This window comes from Dermacentor albipictus, chromosome 8, assembly GCF_038994185.2.
Source record: "Dermacentor albipictus isolate Rhodes 1998 colony chromosome 8, USDA_Dalb.pri_finalv2, whole genome shotgun sequence".
Classification (NCBI taxonomy): Eukaryota; Metazoa; Arthropoda; class Arachnida; order Ixodida; family Ixodidae; genus Dermacentor; species Dermacentor albipictus.
In genome coordinates this window covers 46836975-46859765 of record NC_091828.1, presented here as the reverse complement: position 1 = coordinate 46859765, position 22791 = coordinate 46836975, and the positions used below count along the sequence as shown (strand labels likewise).

General features: G+C 43.0%; 1 protein-coding gene across 2 annotated transcripts in view; it reads left to right on the top strand.

The window, feature by feature from the left end:
• LOC135909735 (fatty acid synthase-like) overlaps positions 1-13100 on the top strand; it is a 49200-nt gene extending 36100 nt beyond the window's left edge. For both annotated transcript variants that reach the window (XM_070522818.1, XM_065441796.2), the window contains exons 9-11: positions 2344-2580; positions 5358-5585; positions 12980-13100. In XM_070522818.1, the coding sequence (XP_070378919.1) occupies positions 2344-2580; positions 5358-5585; positions 12980-13050 (536 nt within the window). In that variant the 3' untranslated portion in view covers positions 13051-13100. The remainder of the gene's footprint in view (positions 1-2343; positions 2581-5357; positions 5586-12979) is intronic.
• The last annotated feature ends 9691 nt before the right edge of the window (positions 13101-22791 follow it).

Sequence of the window (22791 nt, the reverse complement as noted above, 5' to 3'; positions counted from 1 at the left end):
AAAGCCGATGGTAAATTGCTGTAAATCCTTCACGAAAACGTGATTTCGGTAAAAACGATCAACTGAGGATCTTGTTGCACAGTTTATGTGATAATTTCAATTCTATTTACTGAGCTGAAATACGATTCCCAACTAAAATGGATGTATTTTCTATAGCTCTAAACTTCTAGTGTTTTTTCAACCACTGTGGAAAACAATCCGGTTGTGGTGTAACCCTTATAAAGGAGAGGTGTGCTGTTCATGTCTTGTATAATCGCAGTGTCATCCATGGTGGTGTTGAAATTGTGCCTGCTAAGTGACTGCTTGATATTGTCTGTCATATATATCCCTGCAAGGAAAGTTGTAGTCGTCATGGATCATTTCTGGCATGCATATCATGTATCGTAGATAGTTAGCGACTTTCATACCTAATAGGCAGATGCGCCATGGAACATGAAAATTTACCCTTGCTTTCGAAACCTTATTCAGTACCTGATGTTCTTGGACCTACCACGTCATCAATGTTACCTTATTTTCGCCAATCACGCCAACACCCCGTTGAGGTGTATCGTTGCTGACCTCAGGAGTCACCTGTGAATAGTCTTCCTTGTCGAAAAACTTGCCACCTAAATGTTTCACGATGGATGAGTTAGATATTGTATGCCAACTTCACACTATATGAAATTTCTCATTACCAGTGTGAGCTAGAGTCGCCTATCACGCCATCACAGTTTTAGCGCCCATACCAAGTATCTGGCTGTGCTCCTAGCCATTTATAAAGCCTGTTTTCCTACTATCATCTTTACAACTTTTAAGGAACTCGTAAACCATGGATAACTACTTGCCTTTTACCGATGGTCCAAAATGAAAATAAATGTTTGTAATCTGCACAAAAATCAAGGAAGCTGATTTTTTTCAATGCAAAAGTTAAAGCGTATTCGACTGAATCACGATATTAGTACTGGTAGGGTAGCTACTTTAACAATTTCACTCAACCTCTCGCAAGGAAGCCAATGGACATATGGAAGCACCCTAATTAACGACGAAATAAATATACACACACCTTAGCGTTCCAGCCACTCTAAGCATTTACAGCACGGATTGATCAGGCAAACAGCTTGCAAGTTCTTTCAGTAAATTCTTCGGCACAGTAAACATCAATGATGCCGCTTGCGATAGCTCAGGCATACTGCACTACATAGCTCAGACGCCATCAAATATTTTATTCTAGCGGCGAACTTATGAGCCAGAAGTACTTTTTACCTCCATTATGGAATGGAGTTAAAAACTACTAAAAACTGAAATGGAACTGCTGCCTCCATGCACATGGCACCCACAAAACACCACTAAATCATATCCTAGTAGAAATTGCACTTTGTATGAGCCTTAACACTGTTCTTGAACTAGGTCATATTTATGTTCATGTTTTTGTTCACAAGAGCGCCTTGTCCAGAAATACGTGGCAAATGGTGCCGGCAACCGTATGCCTTCATTCGTACTCTCGTATTTTTAAAACGTAAAGAGCGAATAATTTTGTTCTGTATTCATAAATTATCTTGAGATTTTTTGTCACCACGAAATGAGATCTTCCCAAGAGATGCTAAATATGTCCCTTCGTACCAGCTAGGGTTGTCTCTAACTGTTTGAGGGAAGCTTTTGAGAGGCTATCGACGGGAATATCGTTTTATTTTTTTGCACATTTGCTTAGTTGCATATTTGGGAACTGAAGTTGTCGTACGATTTCCTCTGAGACGTTATTTTGATACTCGGCTTCAATATGAGAATTCTATGTGCCTCCTAGTTGGAAACTAGAAAGCTAATTAGCATATCTTAGGTAATTAGCAATGTTAGCGCTGGAATTTAACTTGCCGCTAACATCCCGCTAGACACGTAGAGTATTAAGGAGAACGGTATGGGCCTAGATATGTCAGTTTTGTAAAGCATTGTGCCAAAAAATGCGCCTTTTTATCAATGTACCAGGTATACTCTTACAAATGGTTAACCGGGAAACCACCGCTTTAGCATGCTTGAGAAAGCCCTGACGTGGAAATATTCTAAGCAGGTGGTATATCATTGGCAGATAATAACAGCCCAGCGAAACACCATTATGAATTTTTTAAGAGCCCCGACGGGTGCAAGATTTTAACGCAACAGGAGAAACAAGTGGAGACAGCAAGTGGGCCACACATTTCCTCCTTCTACTTCTTTCCGTCTCTTCTTTATCTTTTGTTGGTTTTCCTCCTTAAGCCCACATCCTTCTTACGCTCTGAACTAACCGGCTCTATATAGTTACTCTGGTAAACATCATTATAAAAATTGCCATCCTAACCAAATGAAAAATACTAGTTTTTCTTGTATATTTAGGATTAGCCATCCAGTGGGGCCCTATCGAAGACGCCGGCATTTCTCACGATGTCATACGTTGTGACGTGAGACCTTGTGGACTTCTGTCACAGCCAATAAATTCATGTTTGGCGGTGATGGACTACTTCTTGAGCCAAAGCCACCCCGTCCTCTCGAGCTTGGTCAAGAGAAGCCAGTCCCCAACGACGGAGAGAAGGGAGAAGCGAGAGCTTCTTCAGAGCGTGGCTCACATAATTGGTGGGTTGTTGTGGCTTTCTACCTACAGACACTGCAATTGTAGTTCGTGTACAGCCTACCGTACTAAACCTTTCTTAGATGTTCACAACCTAAGTCTGCAAGTTTTTACGCGCCAACGTCGGCTTTTCTCCTGTCTTCTTAAAAGTGAAGCAGCTGCGACAATAGAAACAAAAATGCTCTGACTTATGCATGTGGCCTCATGTAACAGTTATTCTTTATCATTTTATTTCCAAGAGGTTCACATAAATCCCCCTATTACTTTTAGTGGAACATTGTATTACCTCCGACAAAAAAAAATGCCCCACAAGTAATACATATCTAATGCCACGAGCTCCTGGTCCTAACCAAGATGAACAATTGTTACAATGAACGATAATGTGGTTACCTTATTTATGCGTTTAATTAAAAAAAAATCTGTATACCACTGTAAGTGGGCGCTCATTCCGTGTTACCAACCGATGTATTTCTTGGTTCGTAAGAGCCTCTTAGCCGATAAAATCCCATACGAAATGTATCGTGTCACCAGGCATCTCTAGCGTATGAGTAGGCTCAGTCAATTTAAGCGAACAAAATTACAGAATACACTGAGCCCAGAATATTTGCAGATAAACACTCTCAACAATGACTATACGTTCACTTATAACAACTACACCCTAAAAGGAAAGTGCACCCTTCGGGGTGTATATTTGCCACGCAATAACAATCGTCATCTCTGCGTTTCCTTTCTTGAAAACGCTGCGCTCGTTACTTTCCTTTCGAGAATGCTCTGTCATTGTTATAACGCGCATGCCGTTCGTGACTTGTAAGTACCGGGCTCGGAGCGTCAAATAGAAATGCGGGCAAGACAGATGACGACTACGCTCTAAGAAAAGTTTACACCCTTTAAGGTGTATATTTGCCACAAAACAATATTCATCATTTGTCTTGCCCGCATTTCGTTTCTTGTAAACGCTGCGTTCGTTACTTTCCTGTCAAGAATGCTGCGTCATGCTGATAATGCACATGCTGTTCGTGACATAGAAGTGCCGGGCTCGCAGCCTTAAGAGGAACCTTTAGCTCGCGTGCTCCTATCTAAATACATGTAAAAGGAGAATTCGTTTTTTTCGGCAACCACTGCACCAAATTTGATGAGGTTTGTTGCATTTAAAAGAAAAACTTAAAATCTAGTGACTGTTGGTTTCGAATTTTTGAGTTAGGTTGATAATATTTTATTAAAAATGGTCGAAAATCGAAAAGTTTCAAAAAACGAAGCTATCAGGTTTACAACTCTGTAACTCAACCACTAAAAATGATAATACAATTCTCTGAATTGCATCTAGTAGTACATCCAAAGCGGACGAAATTGATATGTTACAGATGAATATAAAAAAAATTTAATCATAGGGAAATACAACTTTTGCGAAACCGTTGTAACCAACGTAACAAATTCATGTAAGATGTAAAATGACAAACTGAATTTGTTCGCTCTGAATGATCTAATAGATGCCGCTTACAGAACCGCGATATCAATTCTTTATGCAGAGCTATGAATTTGTAAACTTCGTGCTTCTATTTTTTTCAAACGGTCAAATATTTGAAAATTGTTTTAAGAAAATTCAAGCCCTAAATCGAAATTCCGCTTCCAACAGTCACTAGAATTTAACTTTCTCTTTCAAATGCAACAAATTTCATCAAATTCGGTCCAGGGATTATCTCATAAAAACGTTTTTGCCTTTTACATGTATTTGAATAGGCCGCGTCGGAGTTGGGCCCGAGCTAAAGCTTCCTCTTAAGAGGAAGCTTTAGCACGACTGCTCCTATCTAAATACATGTAAAAGGAGAAATCGTTTTTCTCGGCAGCCACTGCGCCAAATTTGACGAGGTTTGTTGCATTCAAAAGGAACACTTAAAATCTAGTGAGTGTTGGTTTCGAATTTTTGAGTTCGGTTCTCAATTTTTTATTTCAAATTTGCAAAAATCGTAAATTTTCATAAAACCAAACTATCAAATTTACAACTCTGTAACTCAACAACAGAAATGATCATAAATTTTGTGAATTACATCTAGTAGTACATCTAAAGCGGACAAAATTTATATGTTACACATGAATATAAATAAATTTAGTAATAGGGAAATAAAGCTTTTGCAATACCCTTGTAACCAACGTAACAAATTCACGTAAGATGTAAATTGACAAATTGAATTTGTCCGCTTTGAATGATTTAATGGATTCCGTTTATAGAACCGCGATATCAGTTCTTGATGCTGAGCTATTAATTTGTAAATTTCGTGCTTCAATTTTTTTCAAATGGTCATATATTTGAAAATCGTTTTAAGAAAATTCAAGCCCTAAATATAAATTCCGCTTCCAACAGTCACTAGAATTTACCTTTCTCTTTTAAATGCAACAAATGTCATTAAAATCGGTCCAGGAGTTATCTCATGAAAACGCTTTTGCGTTTTACATGTATTTGAATTGGCCGCGTCAGAGTTGGGCCCGAGCTAAAGCTTGCTCTTAAAGAAAGGAAATGCGGGCAAGACAGATGACGAGTATGGTTGTGTGGCAAATAAACACCCCCAAGGGTGCACTTGTTTTTAGAGTGTATCGTTGTTTTGCCAGATACTGCCCAAGGATGTAATTTTGATTAAATGTGTAGAGTGATGTTTGCGCGACACATAAGCTACAGCGATCCCTATGAAGCAGGTAAGGTGAAGCACGGAACAACCATTCATGAACCAAGGCAATGAAGCTGCGCTCTATCAATATTTCTAATCTGTCCTTGTTACCTCTCGTACAGGCGTCGAAGATCCATTGACAATGAAACCGACCGTCAGCCTCGGCGAGATGGGTATTGACTCCGTGCTGAGCATCGAGGTGAAACAAATGCTGGAGCGTGACTACGATATAGTGCTCTCTGTGCAAGAGATCCTTAAGCTTACTGTCAGCAGGCTGAAAGAGATGAGCGCATCTGGCAGCGACAATTTACGAGCACCTGAAACATCGTCTGCAGTCGAAGCAGGACAAGGTAAGCGCTTGATAGGATACACGTTTAGCTGTTGCTTGCAATCCGTTGCGGTAAAATTTAACATGCAGTGCACTGTCCAGTGTGTCCGGCGCTGTGATGTCCCGTCATCAATCTTGCAAGCGCGGTCGGCAACCTGATGCTTAAAGGTCATGTGAACTGCTTTCCGTGAGCATAAGAGAGAGCCTGAACTAATGGAGAAAAAGGCGGGAGTTGGGACACAAGCTTTGTAAAAGGTACAGCGCCAAACAAATGCAGACGTGTGAAAGCAGACAGTACAAGTGCTGTTTCCCAACTGTGTTTTAATGCGATTAGCATTCTTTGACTTCTTCCGCCGTTGTGAGCCTGCCTAGCTGCATAGCTACCTAGCCTCTTACGCCGACTCCATGGCCCAAGTTGTCTACCAGCTTGGGCTAAGCCCCTTATAAAACCAAAGGTAACGACGTACTGTTATCTTGCCGCCGTCATTGCGTCGAAAAGCACACTAGGAAGCAGGAGTGAAGGTCTGCGTCTCCCAGTTGGTCGAGCGCCGTCACGTGGCATTTCTCACGCCCTTTTCTCTACTTTGCTTCTTTTCCTCGTCTCAGCACACTCGCTAACATGACAGTTGGTCGCCAAGTTGTTGCGGTGAGCCATTTGCAAGGGATTTCGCATGTTTAGGCTAAGTATCGTGGCAAACTGCGTAATTGAAGAACTGAGTTTTTCTTCTGTTTGCTCTATCGTCAAGGGGTGTACGAAGCTATGGAGCGCTAAAAGTATATTGTGCTAAAAACGTTACACGTGTTCTTGTTGTACTGCTGAGAGTGCGTAGTCGATGCTTTTGTTAGGCGCTGCAAATATATTTTGCGAGGACAAGCTGTTCATTACCAAATGCAAGTGATCTTGACAATTGTGAGTAGGCTTTCTCCCCTTCGCCTTCTCAGTAGAATAAAGTAGTGCACGAATTTGTTGACCTATACTCACTTGGAACTGCGCAAAAAAGGGGGGAAAGCGCTCACTTATGGAAACCATTTTTATGTGTAACTTTGGTCTTTGCATACGCTTAGTTTATAAATGAAGTACACCTTTCACTCTAACGTTTGCGCTTGAGAGCCAACGATACGAGTTTGTTACAAAAGCGTAGAACCAGTTCCACTGTATTAAGAGAAGCCAGCGTCATGACCAAAGGACAAGAATAGTTTAGGTGCACCATTTGATCGCGCACGTATCTACATGACGCTCGCGTTAATCAGGCGAGTATGTTACGCGCCTTGGGGTCAGTCATCCTGGTGCTAAGATTAATACATTATGAAGCTGCGCAAGCTCGACACACGGTAGTCGATTGGGTGCACACAAGTACGCACGTACGCAATTTGAGCAGTGCAAAAACATTCACGTTTTTGAAGGGGCAGGTGCATAGTACTGCACACACGCAAACGAATCGCATTTCACGTGCAAAGGCGCAACCTTGACTTCATAGCAGTCCTTCCACGCCGAGCAAGTGTCTTTGGACATCCAAGTTAAGAATCCGATCGATGCAACAGAAATAATTCGAGAAGCTGCTTGATCTGCGGAAGCCGCGACAATGTTTTCGCCTGCAGGTGCGCTGGTCATAGACGACATAACACTCAAATAAAGGTTTAGCAGGTATATGAACATCATATACATTACGCATAGATTATTGGCAAGACAAATATCTGTGATTGTTGTGTTAGAATATTACACCGAGAGCAATTTGTCCACAAATCATGCCTCAAAAGGCTTCTAACTGTAAGCAGGCAGCCAACCCCAAGCGGCAAAACAAGTGCGCAGTTGCTGTGCCTAAAAAAGGAGAAAAATCATTTGCTTTTGCCAGTTTCAAAGCGTTCCATCATTGCTTCTTGCACAGAAAACAATAAAAATCGTTAAATACGGCAGAAAAGTCATACACAAACACTCAAGAACAGACTGTTTTTAATACTTCACCTCGTTTAACTCAATGGGAGAAGCCGGCGTGCCTCAGACCGAACAGCCGAACTGCGACGGTGAGCGATGAGGGAAAACGCGAGCGGAGCGCAGACCAGGAGAAGGAGTGGCCGGGCGAGTTCGAAAGTCGCTACCTTTATTTTTATTCAGCGGGCTCAGCTTGAGCCACTATCCTAAATCAATGAATTGCAGGGTTTCCCGTGCCAAGACCACGATTAAGTTATGAGGCACGCCATACTGGGGGAATCCGGATTCATTATGACCACCGGGCATTTTCAATGTGCCCCAAACGCACGAGGCACGGGCGTTTTTAGGTTTCGCTTCCACAGAAACGCGGCCGCCCCGGCCGCAATTTTATGCTGCAATCTCGTGCTTAGCAGCGCCGCACTATAGCCATTAAGTCACAATGGCGGTCGCTGCTGTCCTGGTTATGACGCCGTCGTGGTCATCGTCATTCGAGCTTATTTACGTGACACTTGTCATGCCATAATCACCCCGTCTTATACGTCGACCGAGAAGCCCAAGTTGTCTAACAGCTTGGGCCGCTAAGATCGTGGTCACGATGCTGCCGTTGTTGCATCGTGGTCACCCCAGCTTTTTCATCTAACCCTTGTGGCGCCGTCGTCGTCACGCCAACGTCAGCGTACAATAATCACGCATTCATTCGTGGTCACACCAGCATAGTAATGAGCACTCCACTGTCGTAACTTCAGCGTCGTCATGCGACTCTCGTCATGCAATCGCCATCATAGCGGCTTCATTGAACAGTCATTGTCGCGCCATTGTTATACTGTGCAAGTGGTCATCCCAGTTGTCCTCATACCATTGCCATGTCATCGTCGTCTTACAGTATTCTTTGTAATGCCGTCGAGGTGATACTAGACAGTTTTATTTACACGCACGTAGTGGCTTCACGTACGCAAGCGTGAAAAGCCTACGTACCTTACGTGCACGCCATCTGAAACGCTTTTAGCTACACGTACGCGACGCACGCCAATAGGGACCCCGTAGCCGCATCTAACGGGAAATGTGAACACGGCGGTAGCCAATTCAATCCTGTCGTCGTGTTTCAATGCAAGCCGTCTGCGCGCGCGCGGCCCGCTATCGCTTGTTCATGATCTCGCGGAACTCCCACGCGAAGCTGTCTACGTGCGGAAGAAACGCACGCAAAGAATTGAATCTCACGTACGTCCGTGAGACAAGCGCGCGCCCGCTACGTTTTACGCATGCGCACTGCTGACGCGTAGAAGCTCTACGTACGCAAAGTCTCTACGTACGTGTAACTAAAACTGTCTATTGTCGCGGGCGTTCTGTCGTCATCATCGTAACTTCGTCATCCGAGTCCTCATGCTGTCGTCGTCACGCTGCCGTCGTCTTGCCGTATCATCACGCTGTCGTTTTACCATTATTATAATTCAATAACGTCGTCCCACTATTCTATCGTCGTCGTCCTACCGCCTTTGTACTTCCAATCATGCCAATCTCTATTCGTCATTAAATCGCAGATATGCTCTCGTTATTCGATCATAATTATGCCGCCGTTTCCTTGTCATCGTCATCAGAAAGTCGCTGTGATGCATCCGTTGTCACACCATCGTCGTCATGCTGTGGTCGTCGCTCCATCGCAGTCGCGAGCGATGCCTTCGTCTTCATACGTGAGATTACTGCTCGTTGTGCGTACTGCTGGCGTCGTTACGTAAGCTTGTTTAGCCCGCATTCTTGAACACATTGAAGAAGCGTGTTTTTGTTGACACTGCGAGCAGCTCATCTTACGTTGACAGTCCCTTTCTCGGTGTCCCTTGGTTGCACACCTGAAGCAGCCTCCAGCCATCGACAGACGACGCCTTCGCGTTATCGATCGGGACGTTTCAATCCCGCATTGAATGTGCCTTCTCTTAGAAGCCGCACGCCCTTCACCGTGACGTTGTAATCGACACCAGCAGCTGGTGCCGTTGGCCGACTCTAACGGCAGCCGGAACTCTGCTATTGACTGCCGTACGAGATACGTTGCTGGTTGTTCGACTGATCTCTACATTCCTCCTCAATGCCAAGGTACATGATCAGTTACTGAAATTCTTGTTACGAGTTTTCCTGTTCATTCGCACTTGACACCACTATGTCGTGTGGAATCGATTTCGTCAGCACTCCGCACCGCATCCCCGCGTAGTTCGACTACAAAACGGGGTCCCTAATAATTTGAGGCCCCTAATATTTACTTGCGCAAATTCGTACAGGTTTCTTAGCGCACCCACGTTCGCCGTCCTTGTGATTGGGAGGAGAGTTCCAGTATTTTCCGAATGTTTATGTTGAATACTTCGCAGACCTACAAGCCGCTCCTTCAATATGGGAATGGCGTCCGCGTAAGTGCTCTATATTGTCAGTACACCTGCAATAGCATTTCAATCTCGGCAGTCTAGAACAGACCGGAGATAGTGTAACCAAGTAAGGTTGTTAAGCCGTGAGTTCTGGTGTTCCCAGTGTTGAAAGAGGGTCCAGAATTGAAGGCATTTCGCAGGGGAACCGCCGATTCTCCTCCCCTCTAGCCTAGGAAACCTCACTGCGTAGACGATGGAAGCTTCGCTTGGGCCTGTTTGACGCAACAACAATGAGTCTGTTAGTACGCCACCACTGGGTCTTCAACAAAGTCCGGAGGGTTAGCTCCTAGATGTGATGTAGTAAAACACCAAGGCTTTTCGTAGCCCGGTCCCCGCACTGCAGCACACAGTCAATGTCAGCAGCTATTTCATCATCAGTCATCTCTCCTTGCTGTGCTTTGTTGGCCTTAGCGAGTTCGTTGTTGTTTTTCTTGAGGCACTGTAGCATGCTGCGAATCCCCACGAGACCGAACTTGATGCTGACTCGAAGATCCTCAGCTCATTTGATAAACTCCATCAATACTTCTTTTTGGGCGAGTTGGTTAATCCTGAAACATATGGTTAATATAATCTTAGTGAAATGTAGTCGCCGAGCTGTTCTCGCGTTTTGCGGGCGTTACGTGGCCCTACACGAATGCCGTTCCGGCATTTCGGCACCAGTGTAAAGTCTGAGCACCTCGTTGTCTAGCAGAGCAAGCCTCCAATACAGTGAAGGACACTACGCCCGACGAGCCAAGAGCCGCGCGTCTTACGCCACCACTTACTTCATGAAGAAGACGAAGTACTCGCGTGCCACGCGCCTTAAATCACACAACATCGTTTTTCTTTCTTTTTGCAAGAGCTATGTCGTTGCTCTTATTAATCGCAGCATTGTAAATACGTGTTGGACCTTATATATCTTGTTTTATTTCAATGCGTGATAAGAGGATTTTGCTTAGTTTCTCGGGTGAGCTCGGGGAACTGTACAAGCCACGTTGTTTAAATTTGTCGTAATTAGGAGGTGTGACACGGGTAATGTGCGCGCAAAGATTTACTAGCTGTACTAAATTAATTGGTTGCCCTAGCCCAACTATCTGTGCCACCAAGAGCAAGATAGTGGCCTTAGAGAAAACGTTATCGCGCATTAGTGGACAAAGTTAGATGCAGGTGGACCAAACATTGCTTTTGTTAAAAAAAACGAAAAGTAGCAGTTGGCTAGTGCTCGAAAGTACCACGCTGCCATATTCAGGTTGCTTTGTAAATATCTGGAGAGAATTCTGTATTGCCCGAAATTTGGATATTATAGGAATGCGGTGCTTGCTAACTCTAATGTGTCAGACATTTTCGCATTCATTGTTTGAAATAGGAGCGTCGCAAATAATACAGGAAACCTCGTTTCTTTTTGTTTTGTTTTTAAATTGTGATAGGAAGTACGCCAAGCGTACTGGTTGAAATAAACGAGGCAGTTTGTTTGAATGTTTGTTGGAAGTAAGGTAGAGGTATTGGATGAACTATTGAAAAAAAGCTGAAAAGTTGGTTAATTGAGGCTCTGGCATAAAATTACATAACGAAGTGCGCTGAAACTTTCTGAGGCTGTCTTTCGGGTGGTGTAGTTTTAGCATGTTGCCCTGGCCGAAATACAAATGCCACGATGGTTCAGTCTGGCGAAAATTGGGTGGATCCCCATGGTGAATCTCACTGAGGATTGAGGTTATTGCAGATTCAATTTATTCTGTGTAAAAAACATTCCTACTCAAGTGTGTGATAGTGCCATAGGGCTGCATCATCTATGCACCCAATGATCAATCATAAGTGTAGGTTACACAACAAAGTTCCTATTTCGATGAAATAGGGTTATGTCAAATGCAACTTGTGAGAAAAAACTCATGCTCCTCGCCTAATTCGAAGCATTGCAAGTCAACACGTAGCCCTAGTTTTAAGGCGAAAGCCTCAGATCTTTATGTTTCTAGGTCTCGTTATGAGATACAGAAAACATCACGTGGCCAAACAAAGGCCAGAAGCCAACCAAAGCAGGTCCAGACGTCTATCGAGATGCTCAATGATTTTGAAAGTTATTGATTGATCATAGATTGAATTAAGGTGGATTAGCGTGGATTAAGGAAGATTAAGGTGGTATAAGGTGAATGACAATAGGCATTACAAGGCTTGCGCCTTCTCCTCTCTTAGGCAATAGGTAAGAGACACTTGAAAGTTTCTTTTGCTATTTCTTAAAGATCATACGACGTTTTTCCTGCGTAATGGGTGATCTAAACAAGGCGCCCAGTGTGTATATATATATATATATATATATATATATATATATGTGTGTGTGTATGTGTGTGGTGAAAATAAGGGGTGCTTGTTTATTCCGCAGGCGTAATTCGACGTGTGCGTACTACTTCTGGCCTGTGTAGTCAATTACCGATGCACGTGATGCGGAGCTTGAGAAGTGTGTTTTACTAACAACGCAGCATTTATCCCGCTGCCCTGAAAAAGCTACAACGGCACCGCGATTACATTGAGCGAAAACGGGTGAAGAAGGGGTGGACCAAATATTATGTAATTGCTGCCTTCGCAAAAATTGGCTAAGAAGCGCTGATAAGCGCTATACGCAAGCAAAGTTTCAATGAGAACAGACGTCTGCGGGCAGCGTTTTCAAGTATGGGATTAAATTGCAGCCAATAGACTTTTATTTCAAATGAACGAAAAATAACAGCTTCGCTGACATTTGGGTCTTGGTTCTGCAAGGTTGTGGCAGTCTGCTGTAACTTCTTTCATTGCCGTTTAAATCATTTGAGCCTTACACATGTCCGCTTTTGTTGATATTTGTTGTTTCTTTTTGTTGTTTTACATGCGCTGTCAACCGTTTTAGTTGTAAATGAGCATCCGTACGTCCACCTCACATTTAAGGAGGACGATGGCGTTGACTGCAGGCGTACCTGGGCGTGTGGCATAAGGACAAATTAACCTATTTAGCCATTGCATTTGTGACGTCATATAAAAAGTATGCCTTCATTGCTAACGTAACTATAGTATTGAAGTGGAAACTGACCGTCAAACAGCTTGAACGTGTCCATTCTCTTTTTTGTAATTTGCCAGATCTGGAATGCCAAGAGTCAACTCCAAGTGGTGAATACCTCTCTGAAAAACCCCATCGTTGCCAAGTGTGAACAACTACGTTAGGCTATCACGAATCACCTAGTGCATCAGAGGATGGCAGCCACGGAGTAATATTGATGAATTTCAATAAACTTGGTTTGGAATGACCGTGCTATGATTTCTTTGGTAGCACGCCACAAAATTAACCGAACTTAGACATCGAGCCGTTTTCTGACCAACCTTTTAAAGCCTGACTAATCTTCAAGAACGATAGCCAGATTTCAACTCGTTTCCTACGGCGAACATTGAGCGTCGTTAAACCACTATCGATGGTTCGATACGGCGCTTTCGAGACATTCCACGCCAATCACAGACACTGCGCCACCGGATATGAAGGAGGAGAAGCCTAATGTTGTTTAAATACGGTAAAATCAGACATCCACCCAATCGTAGGAGTTGGTATAAAAGAAACCCATACGGGTTCCTCGAAAGAAAAGCTTCTTAGTTGGGCACAAATTTTGAACTTCAGTTTGGCCTAGTTGGTGTTTACTGCATACCATATTTAACGCAAATAAAGACGGGGACACCGAAGAGACCAGCGAAGAGAAATGTTGCTTTTGTGTTCTCTTTGCTTTCCCCGTTTTTATTTGCGCTCAATATGATATGCTGAAGAAAAACTCGTCCCGGAACACGACGAATTTTTCCTCAACTCTGAACCAGCGCATAACATCGGCGGCCGCAATCCGGTTAGTTCCCCCTTTTTTTATTCGACCCGTCTTTATTGTCGTAGGAGTGTTTGAGAGCCTGCGAAGATGGAGACTTATAGAAAGTGCAATAAAAGCTACAACGACAAGAAAACCGAGAATCAAACAAGAGTTTACTGCAAGACATGCAACGTTCCACTGTTTGAGATTGAGGAACTGCTTCGAGCTTTAACACGCCCAACTGGAGTGCTTGCGGTTAAATTGTTTAGTGGAAGACTTGTTCAGTGAAAATTTTTTTTGTCGCATATAGTGCCTATTAAATGGAAATGCATTTTGTATATCTCATATTTTTTTTAGCGTTCTTTTCGTACATACAAGCATGTTTTCACGAACTTTGTTCAATTTTATCCCACAATCTTGGTTCCGGCAATTTTTTTGACGTGCACATTGTTAATAAAACGTTTATGCGTGAAGAGCGTATTGATTTCGTTTTTCTTCATGTCTTACATAAAATATTGAGTGCAGTAGTTCCTTCAGAAAAAAGAATCTCGTGTAACCTACGAAAAGCTATTTTCCTCACAGTACCTCCAATAGGTAGTTTGTGGGGAAGAGATGTGATATCCTGATTAGAAACTGTGATCTCCAACCACTGTTTTGAAGGAATCCTTCGACTAAGAATTATTTGCGCTCCTTTTTAGGCGAAAGAAATATCCCCAGTACTAATCTCTATCGTTAAATTATAAGCCACTTACATATCTACAACAGCTAACTCTTGGCTCGTATACACGCACAAAAGAACTCTCAAGCTGGAATTGTACGTAAGAGCAAATTACAATTAATGCTTATGCTGCATATTTTATCGAAGGCTTTCAGCATTAGTAAAGAGCACTCACGAATGAAAAGCTTCGCGAAGTATGCCTCCTATGAGTGCTGAGAAATAGCACCGCAAGAGTTGCTTTATCCTTATTTTTGTTTACTGCGTGTATCTGGAAACTGACTGCTGCGTTCTATCTACACAAGCTCATAAGAATCGGTTTGAATGCATTCACTTTCTTTATTTCCTCCTTTATTACAATTTAACCCAACTTATGCGTGAGCCTACGCGTAAGGATCTTTTGCTAGACCTCGTCCAAGCCAATCGCCCTGAAATTGATATCGCATGCGAACCGGAAGAAATCCGTGATCTTGGGGCTGTCCATTGCTTGGGCTCGCTTCCACATTACAACAATTCAAAATATAAGAAAAAAAAACTTCTGACATATGCACGTGCCTAACCAATAACTATATGCTACAGGCTTTTACAGCTAATCTTTGTGAACACTTTGACGGCTGTACGACTAATTAAATTGTCCTTCTTTCGGGACTAGCTTAAAAAAAACTAAAGCTGCTTCTGTTCTGAAAGTAACAATCGTTATAAGAACCGATGAACCCTGACCCGTGAGTGGCACCAAACGCACAACGACAGTGGCAAGCAAACTCGTCCATCCTCGAAATATGATGCGTGGATCAAGCACGTCGGCTTTTATACGTGACTCATTGACGCTTACAGTGTAATTGCTGGTCCTTGCCTAAAGAAACCATAGGTGTGACACAAAAAAGAGTGGAGTTGGCAACAACTGTTTTGCTGATGTAATCCCACACACCTCCTCTATTCATGCGTCCAGTTTCGACGGAATCAATCACGCCAGTTGGGAGTGCTGCGTAATTGAGTGAACATGTGCAACTGCATTATGCCGGAAAAATGTCTCATGTAAAAACCTAACAGAGAATCAACATCAAGTTTCTTGTGAAACTTAAGAAATCAGCCACAGAAACATTTCAAAGAATAACCGAGGCTTATGGAGATGTAACTTTGTCTCGTGCACGTGTGTTTGAATGGCATAAGCCGTTTTCAGGGGGAAGGGACAGTGTGGAAGATGATGAACGTGCTGGGCGCCCAAGGTCAGCGATTACAATCCAAAACATTGCCAAAGTTCGTGATGTGATCAGTGGTGACCGATGAATAAGGGTTCGTGCAGTGGCAGAGTTGGTCCACTTGGATAGGGAAGCTATTTGGAGCATCTTAACGGACGAATTACACATAAGGAAGATTTGTGCGAATGTTGTTCCAAAAGTTCTGTCCGTTGATCAAAAAGAGTGCCGTGAAGACGTGTGTATGGACATCTTAGAATGCATTGCAAACAAGCCAAATTTGTTCGAATCTGTTGTAACATGTGATGAGACATGTATTTTTACCTATGACTTAGAAAGTAAGCGCCAGTCAATGCAGTGGAAGTCTCCAGGATCCCCAAGACCCAAAAAAGCCCGCATGTCAAAATAAAAATTGGAGGCAATGTTAACTGTGTTCTTTGACATTAATGGAATTGTAATGATTGAGTGGGTTCCCTGTGGTCAGACTGTTAATCAACACTACTACATTGAAGTACTAAAAAGACTTCGTGAAAAAATTAGGAAAAACAGGTCACAGTTTTGGAGTGATGCATGGCTGTTGCACAAGGACAATGCGCCCGCTCACACGGCCCTATCTGTCAAGCAGTTTCTGACCAGCAAAAACATTGCTGTGATGGGGCATCCTCCTTATTCCCCTGATTTGGCTCCATGCGACTTTGTTTTACTTCCTAAAGTTAAATCTTGCTTAAAGAGAACCCATTATACCTCAGTTGAAGAGGCTCAGGCAAAAACGGAGAATCTCCTGAATGGCCTTCCAAAAGCCTCGTTCAGACAGGTTACCAGCAATGGCAGCTCCGAATGCAGAAGTGTGCGAATGCTGAGGGGGACTACTTTGAAGGTGACAATGTCACAGAGAACTGATTCAGTAACTACAATAAGTTATTGGACCAGTCTCGTTTTTTTGTGTCACACCTCGTATAACACTTTTCTAACTAATTTTTAAACATCGGTAATAATTTTTCATGGCGCGCCCATATTAATAACATCATTTCAGCATCGAATAACACACCTGGTTTTCTAAGCGCCACCTTCGTATTGCCCCACCACCTGTTAAATTTCTCACGTATAAAACCTTTGTAAGATCCAAATTAGAATATGCAGCTGCTATCTGAAACCCTTATCAACTGCATTCAATCACAGCATTGAAAGCTGTTCAAAATGGTGCCGCCGGATTCATTCATTCCTCATATTCATACGACGTAAGTATCTGATCTTTAAAGGCATAATCCAGACAACCGCCCCTCTCCTTTCGTCGCCGCATTGCTAGCCTCCCCCTTTTTTACAAGTTTATTTTTTATCCTTCTCTCAATGAAACCCCGTATATTACAGCCGCAGCACGCATATCCCACCGCACAAGTCATCCATTGCAAGTTGCCCGTCCGCTATCGCCGCACTACTACATTTTCTGCTTCATTATTCTTTTAGAGCAGTTACAGACTGGAACAGCCTATCCTATGGCATCGTCTCCATGGCTAGATCGTCTGCTTTCCGAGAACGCGTAAATGATCATCTTCGATGTTAAAGAGCCTTCGCTGTTTGTTTTTTGTTATTTGAAATATATCCCCACCCCTTATATAACAACCCCTGAAATGGGGGCCTTTAAGAAAATAAACTGAACTGAACTGAACCAATCATCAAAACACATCATTAGGCACGGTGGTTTTAGCATGCCTTCTAGAAAGTACCACACGATTCGGGTCGCGCATACAATCTATTTACACGAAGTTCGGCGAGGATATACAACAGATTGAATCCACAATAACATTCGATGAAGTACCAGATCATGCAGGTGCATCTTGCGTGGGGCGATAATTCGAATTTGCTAGAGGGTGAAATACAGTCACCGGAAATGGGATAAATAATGCACATGTCGATGTTCCCTTCTTTAAAAGGCGTCGACCCGATGCTTCATACACGACAGCAAACACTAAAGCACATGTAGTACAACAGTATTCTAACAAAAAACACTGTCCAAGAATTACTTTTCGCGCGTTGAGGAGCTCAAGGCGTACGACATTGACTACTTGAGGACGCGAGGCACCGTTGTGAATGGCAATATCGTCTGGCACAACCTCATAGTCCAATGCACCAGTAGATGTGACGATCTTGTAGGGTCCGAAATACCGTCGCAAACGTTTTATGTCTTCGTCGGCAAATATGGGCGCAAATCCAACCACAGTTGCAGAACTGGCGTTCCACGTAGCTCATTGTCGAAGATTGTTGTGTCGGCTGTAAGTCCTTAGCTGGTTCTTGAGGGGCAGGCGGGTGGATTGGCTTGCTTCTTCGGCGCGCTGCATGTAGACGGCGTCGTGGAGAGTCTCTTCGTTGGTAACGAAGGGCAACACCACGTCGAGAGTCATCGTCGGGTTCTTTCCGCAACCAACTTCAATGGTGCGATCTGCGTTGCTTCTTGGACTACCGTGTTCTAAGTGAAGGTTACATACGAAAGGAAGGCATCCCGCGTTATGTATTCGACGTCGACGTACATCGCTCACATTGTGGTGAGCGTATTGTTCAGATGTTCCCTTAGATAACTCACCTGCGGGTGGTAGCCCGTGGTCCTTAGATCACTTCTCTGTTATGTTACAGGATGGCTTGGGCAATCTCAACTCCTAGAGGCGTTCCTTAGTCGGTAATGAGGTCTTCGGATGAACCATGTCGAAGCAGGACCTTCTCAACGGAGCATTTCGCTACTTCCGCCCCACTACATTTGTTCATTGTTCTGGATTTGGCGTAGTTATAACGAAATAGGTGGCCACGACAATCCACTTGTTTAGATATGTCGATCTCGGAAAGAGCCACAAGTCCATGCCGAACTGTTGAAGTGGTTCACAAGGAGGCTAGATTGGTCGTAGCAATCTTGCCAGCCTGACATCCTGACAACCCCGTGTCGCAGAAAATCAGGCTTCGGCGTCGGCATATATCATCTGGCGTCGCTGCGGCGAAAAGAATTTCGAACCCAATTCTGAACCAGGCATACCCAACCATTCCTCTACCACCAAAGTTGCTCGTACCTGGTCTTCCACTCTTTACAAACTTATTCCTTAGAATTTTTAGAACGGCGGCCGACAAACAAATGCAATGCAAAAAAATATCGACTGTCGGGAGCTGGGAGAATGTGCATGGCTAAGGCTCCTGGTATACTTGATTGTGTTTTCCCTCGTCAGATTTGGCAGGCAGTGTGGTAACAATGACCCCAAAGTCCGGCAACAGACTTCTACCACGCCAGTCACAACTCTGCTTCCTCCTCTTCGGTTGTCTGCTGTGGCCATTCTATTGTCGTAACTGTCTGTTGCTATTCTCGATAGGAGGAGCCGCAATCATGGTTACGGAAACGTGTCGCAGATACGAGACGAGGAAGCTGCGTTTCTATGCGTGCTTGATTGTTTGCTCCGTGTCGTAAGGGGTACCCTCCACAGCGGATCGGCAACGAAGCCTGCGTTGAAACGGGTAAGGCGAGATGCAACTTCAGGGCAGAAGTCTCAATCGGGGCAAATTTTACGATGAATAAAGTAGACAAGATAGCTTTTGGAATATGTTACTACAGCGAAGGATCTGGCTAGGATCTGGAAAATATGTATCCATGGTGTGGACAAAAATCAACATGTTGGCCGATCGTGATTATAGCGTGGAAAGGGTCCGAGCTCAATGGAATATAGCCCTGTGGGCTCGGAGACCTGTAACGTGTCTTTGAACTACCCTTGTAAAACGTTGCCCCCAAAGAGGTTCCAGGCACGAGGGCAAGAATTGAGGTTTTCTAAAAAAATTGCTTTGTAGAACTTTCTCAAAAAGGACAGTTAAAAAACTATCGCTGCCAAGCGCACAAACGCGCTAGTGCGACTTCTCGCGCTTTGTCGTCGTCGTCTTCTTCCCCAGCTGGCTCGGTTGCACAAAAACGATCATCGTCAGCAGCGCCTCTAGCTTCGTCGGCTAGCCTATGACACTGCGTGTGGAAACGTCAATGTATATGTATAGAGCAATAAAAGAAACAAAGAGTAGAAAAAGTAAGAGATAGAGAAAAAGTAAAACGTATAAGAAATAGAAAAGAAAAAGATACAAACATAATAAAGAAGACGGGGCAAACAATGAAGTTACGTCTTTGAAACTTTATTCAACCAATATAGCTTAACCACCATTTAACCACCATATAGAACTTAATATAGCTATGCAGCGATACAGCTTCGCTGGTCTTCTATCTTCACATAGTGGAAGGGCTCTGAATTTTTTCTTAGCAGAAACAGGCGCGGTGTCAGAGAGTAGCAAAGTTGAAGATGATAATCGTGATAAATCTTTAAGGATGATTTTGTGAAATATAAATCATAAATTCATCTAAGGGGGTATTATGTTTGCTTCACAAAGGGATTCACACATAGCCAGGCATATGTTCCTGCTGTTAAAACGCAATGGAGACGGCCCAAAGGAGATAGTTTCAGGATTAAGAGTAATGCCTATTTGGAGCAAAATTTCGAAACACTTCTTGCTATAGTCTACAAATTATAGCCGAGTGAATAAAAGAAGTTATCACTTATTTCAGGTCATTTGCAGACATTGCATCGAGGGCATGGCGCCAGACCACACATATGTAAATAAATTTGTTTGTAGAATACGACTGTGTAAATTTGTGATGGCGACTTGTAAAGTAAATACAGGACACTATTGATGGTTCCATGTAGAAAGCAAGTATTATTGTCTATTAGTTGTCTATTAGTTGTCTATTAGTTGTTGTCTATTAGTTCTACTAGGTTCTTTAAAGAGATAAGCGATTCTATATCTAGACGCGGTAAAACAAGCAGAAGTCAACAGAATACACATTACGGGTCAATCTAGAGGCGTACGCGCAAGTGCGTCAGTCATTTTATGTCAAAACAAGCCATGATAATTAGGTACCTATATCAAGTGCACCTGATGTAAGCTCAAAAAGGGTTATTGTTTCTGGTAAAATCACAAATTAATTGTCTGAGAATGAGGTTAATGTTAAACACACTGTTACAGGTTTTGAATAATTGCCTGGATGTTTTTCAAGGGCCATATAATTGCTAATGAGCCTGCCTCTAATATGCGAGCAAAATTATTAAGTCGTTTGATAGGAACAAAATCAAAGCTCTTATTTTGCTTTTTTTTTCCTTTTACGGCGCGCGTCCATTAGGTCCGCGCAGTCTTTTATTTTGCCTTCTTTTCCACTTCCATTTGCTTTATTATCGTAGACTTCAGCCGTAATTTTGCTTGTTTCCAGTTGCAGTACGTCGGATGCCGAGAGGGATAGACCGACTGAAGGCTAAGACACTCCGACATGTGATTTCCCTCTGTCAATGTGAAATTTCGGGCACGAGTACTTTGAATAAAGTTCTAGGAATCGCATTCCAGTGTGCATATCCAGAGCGTGTATTGTGACTTGTACTAATGATTTGTCACATTCTATAAGCTGCTATTGCCATGACGGCAACGACTTTGCTGGAGCCATCAGGCCATGTCCTTGGTAGTGGGACGCCTATTACTTTGCTGAGAATCCTCGCACACTTAGAGAAGGGTTCTCTCAAAGCAGGTCGATTATAAAATTGTGTGCCACTAGGCACATTATATTCGTTTTAGTAGGAAGCATGTGCACAGGTTGCACCAATTGCTTTCACAATATACGTGATACAGTAATGGGAGCTCTGTGGTGGATCGTGTGACCGCTCCTTTGATTCTATGCAGCACCTTTCTGCAGGAAGTTGTGGTATGCAGACGTCCTGGGCCACACACTACAAATTAAGAGTCCCTAACAAAGAGCTGCGAGCATGCGAAGCAGAATGTTCACACCGTGATTTGCCATTCTGACAGGTATTCTACGAGCTGCTGACTTTTCACCAGAAGACATAACTTCAATATAGGTTATTAAGCACGACGCAAGGAGCAAACTATAAAAGTTCATATTAAATGAAGTATATGTTTTCAAGGGATTGAAAGTTGTGAAATATTTGATGAAGTTTTGTGTGGTTAGAAAATACGCTGAAATATACCATGTCGAAAAGAGAATTGTAGCAGTTTAAGGGTTGAAAGAAGATGCTTATCGTTTGTTCCTTTCGCCTTGTAGACTGAAAAATGTAAAAATTTCTTAATCGCTGGCTGTTCTAACATGAAGGGCAAACCTACGTGTGAAGGTTTAATAGACAAGCATTAAGCAACTCGAGGTACATGAAAGCAAACATGAAGGTAGACACTACCTCAATTTTATTTTGCTTCATTGTTGTCAATCGGCATGATTATAATAGATGAAATTATAACGCAAGATGGGTTGATCATGTAGAAGACAGCTGTCGTGATGAAACAGGCTAAGAACGAGTAAACAGATGGCAAACTATTAAGTGTATATTTAAGGCAGTCACAGACCAATTGAAGCATAGACCGCGGAAAAAATAAGGACACACAGAGTCCTACTTCTAATTGAATTTTTTAGGCTAGAAAACCTGAACATAGGCGCTCACCCTTTGCACTACAGCCATAGCGCATGCGTCACAAACAATTCGATGTGTCGAGTATTGACCTTACACCATTGCCCATCGAGGCGAAATCCGAACCGCACACTCGCAGATGCAAATCACGCCCACAAAAAAAGAAACCTGTGACAACAATATAAAACGCAAACAAAAAATACAACAAATTATAAACAGGAAAAGAAAGAAGAAAGAAAGAAAAAGATTACATGTCGAAGAGGGACATCGTCGGAAAGGAAAAAATAACGATGCAGAAATTGAATAAATAGAAAGTTGCGTCGTGAAACTCCCAAAGGCTTCCCCAGGAAATGAAATTTTAAAACAGGTGCAAAAAGCTGCACACCAAAATGAGGCATCAAAAAAGCAGTGCACGTCCAAAAGCTTTCGGAAGAGTAAAGAAGGAGTCAGTGGAAAACAAATAGAATAACAAGAGAGGCTGGTTGAATGCATCAATTGGTCTTTCCGGTGATCGAGCCTTTTTCTCGACTTCGATACAGAAGGTACGCTGACGGAGCCAGCCAAGCTGTTCAATACACGACACATTAAAACTTTCTCCGTTGCTCTGATGCTGCAACTCCGGATTATAACAGTCTGGTCTAGAAAAGGCAAATAACCACACATGGGACAGCACAAGGCCACATTGCTAAACGACCTTAACTTGAAGTTTCCGTATTCTCAGAAGCGA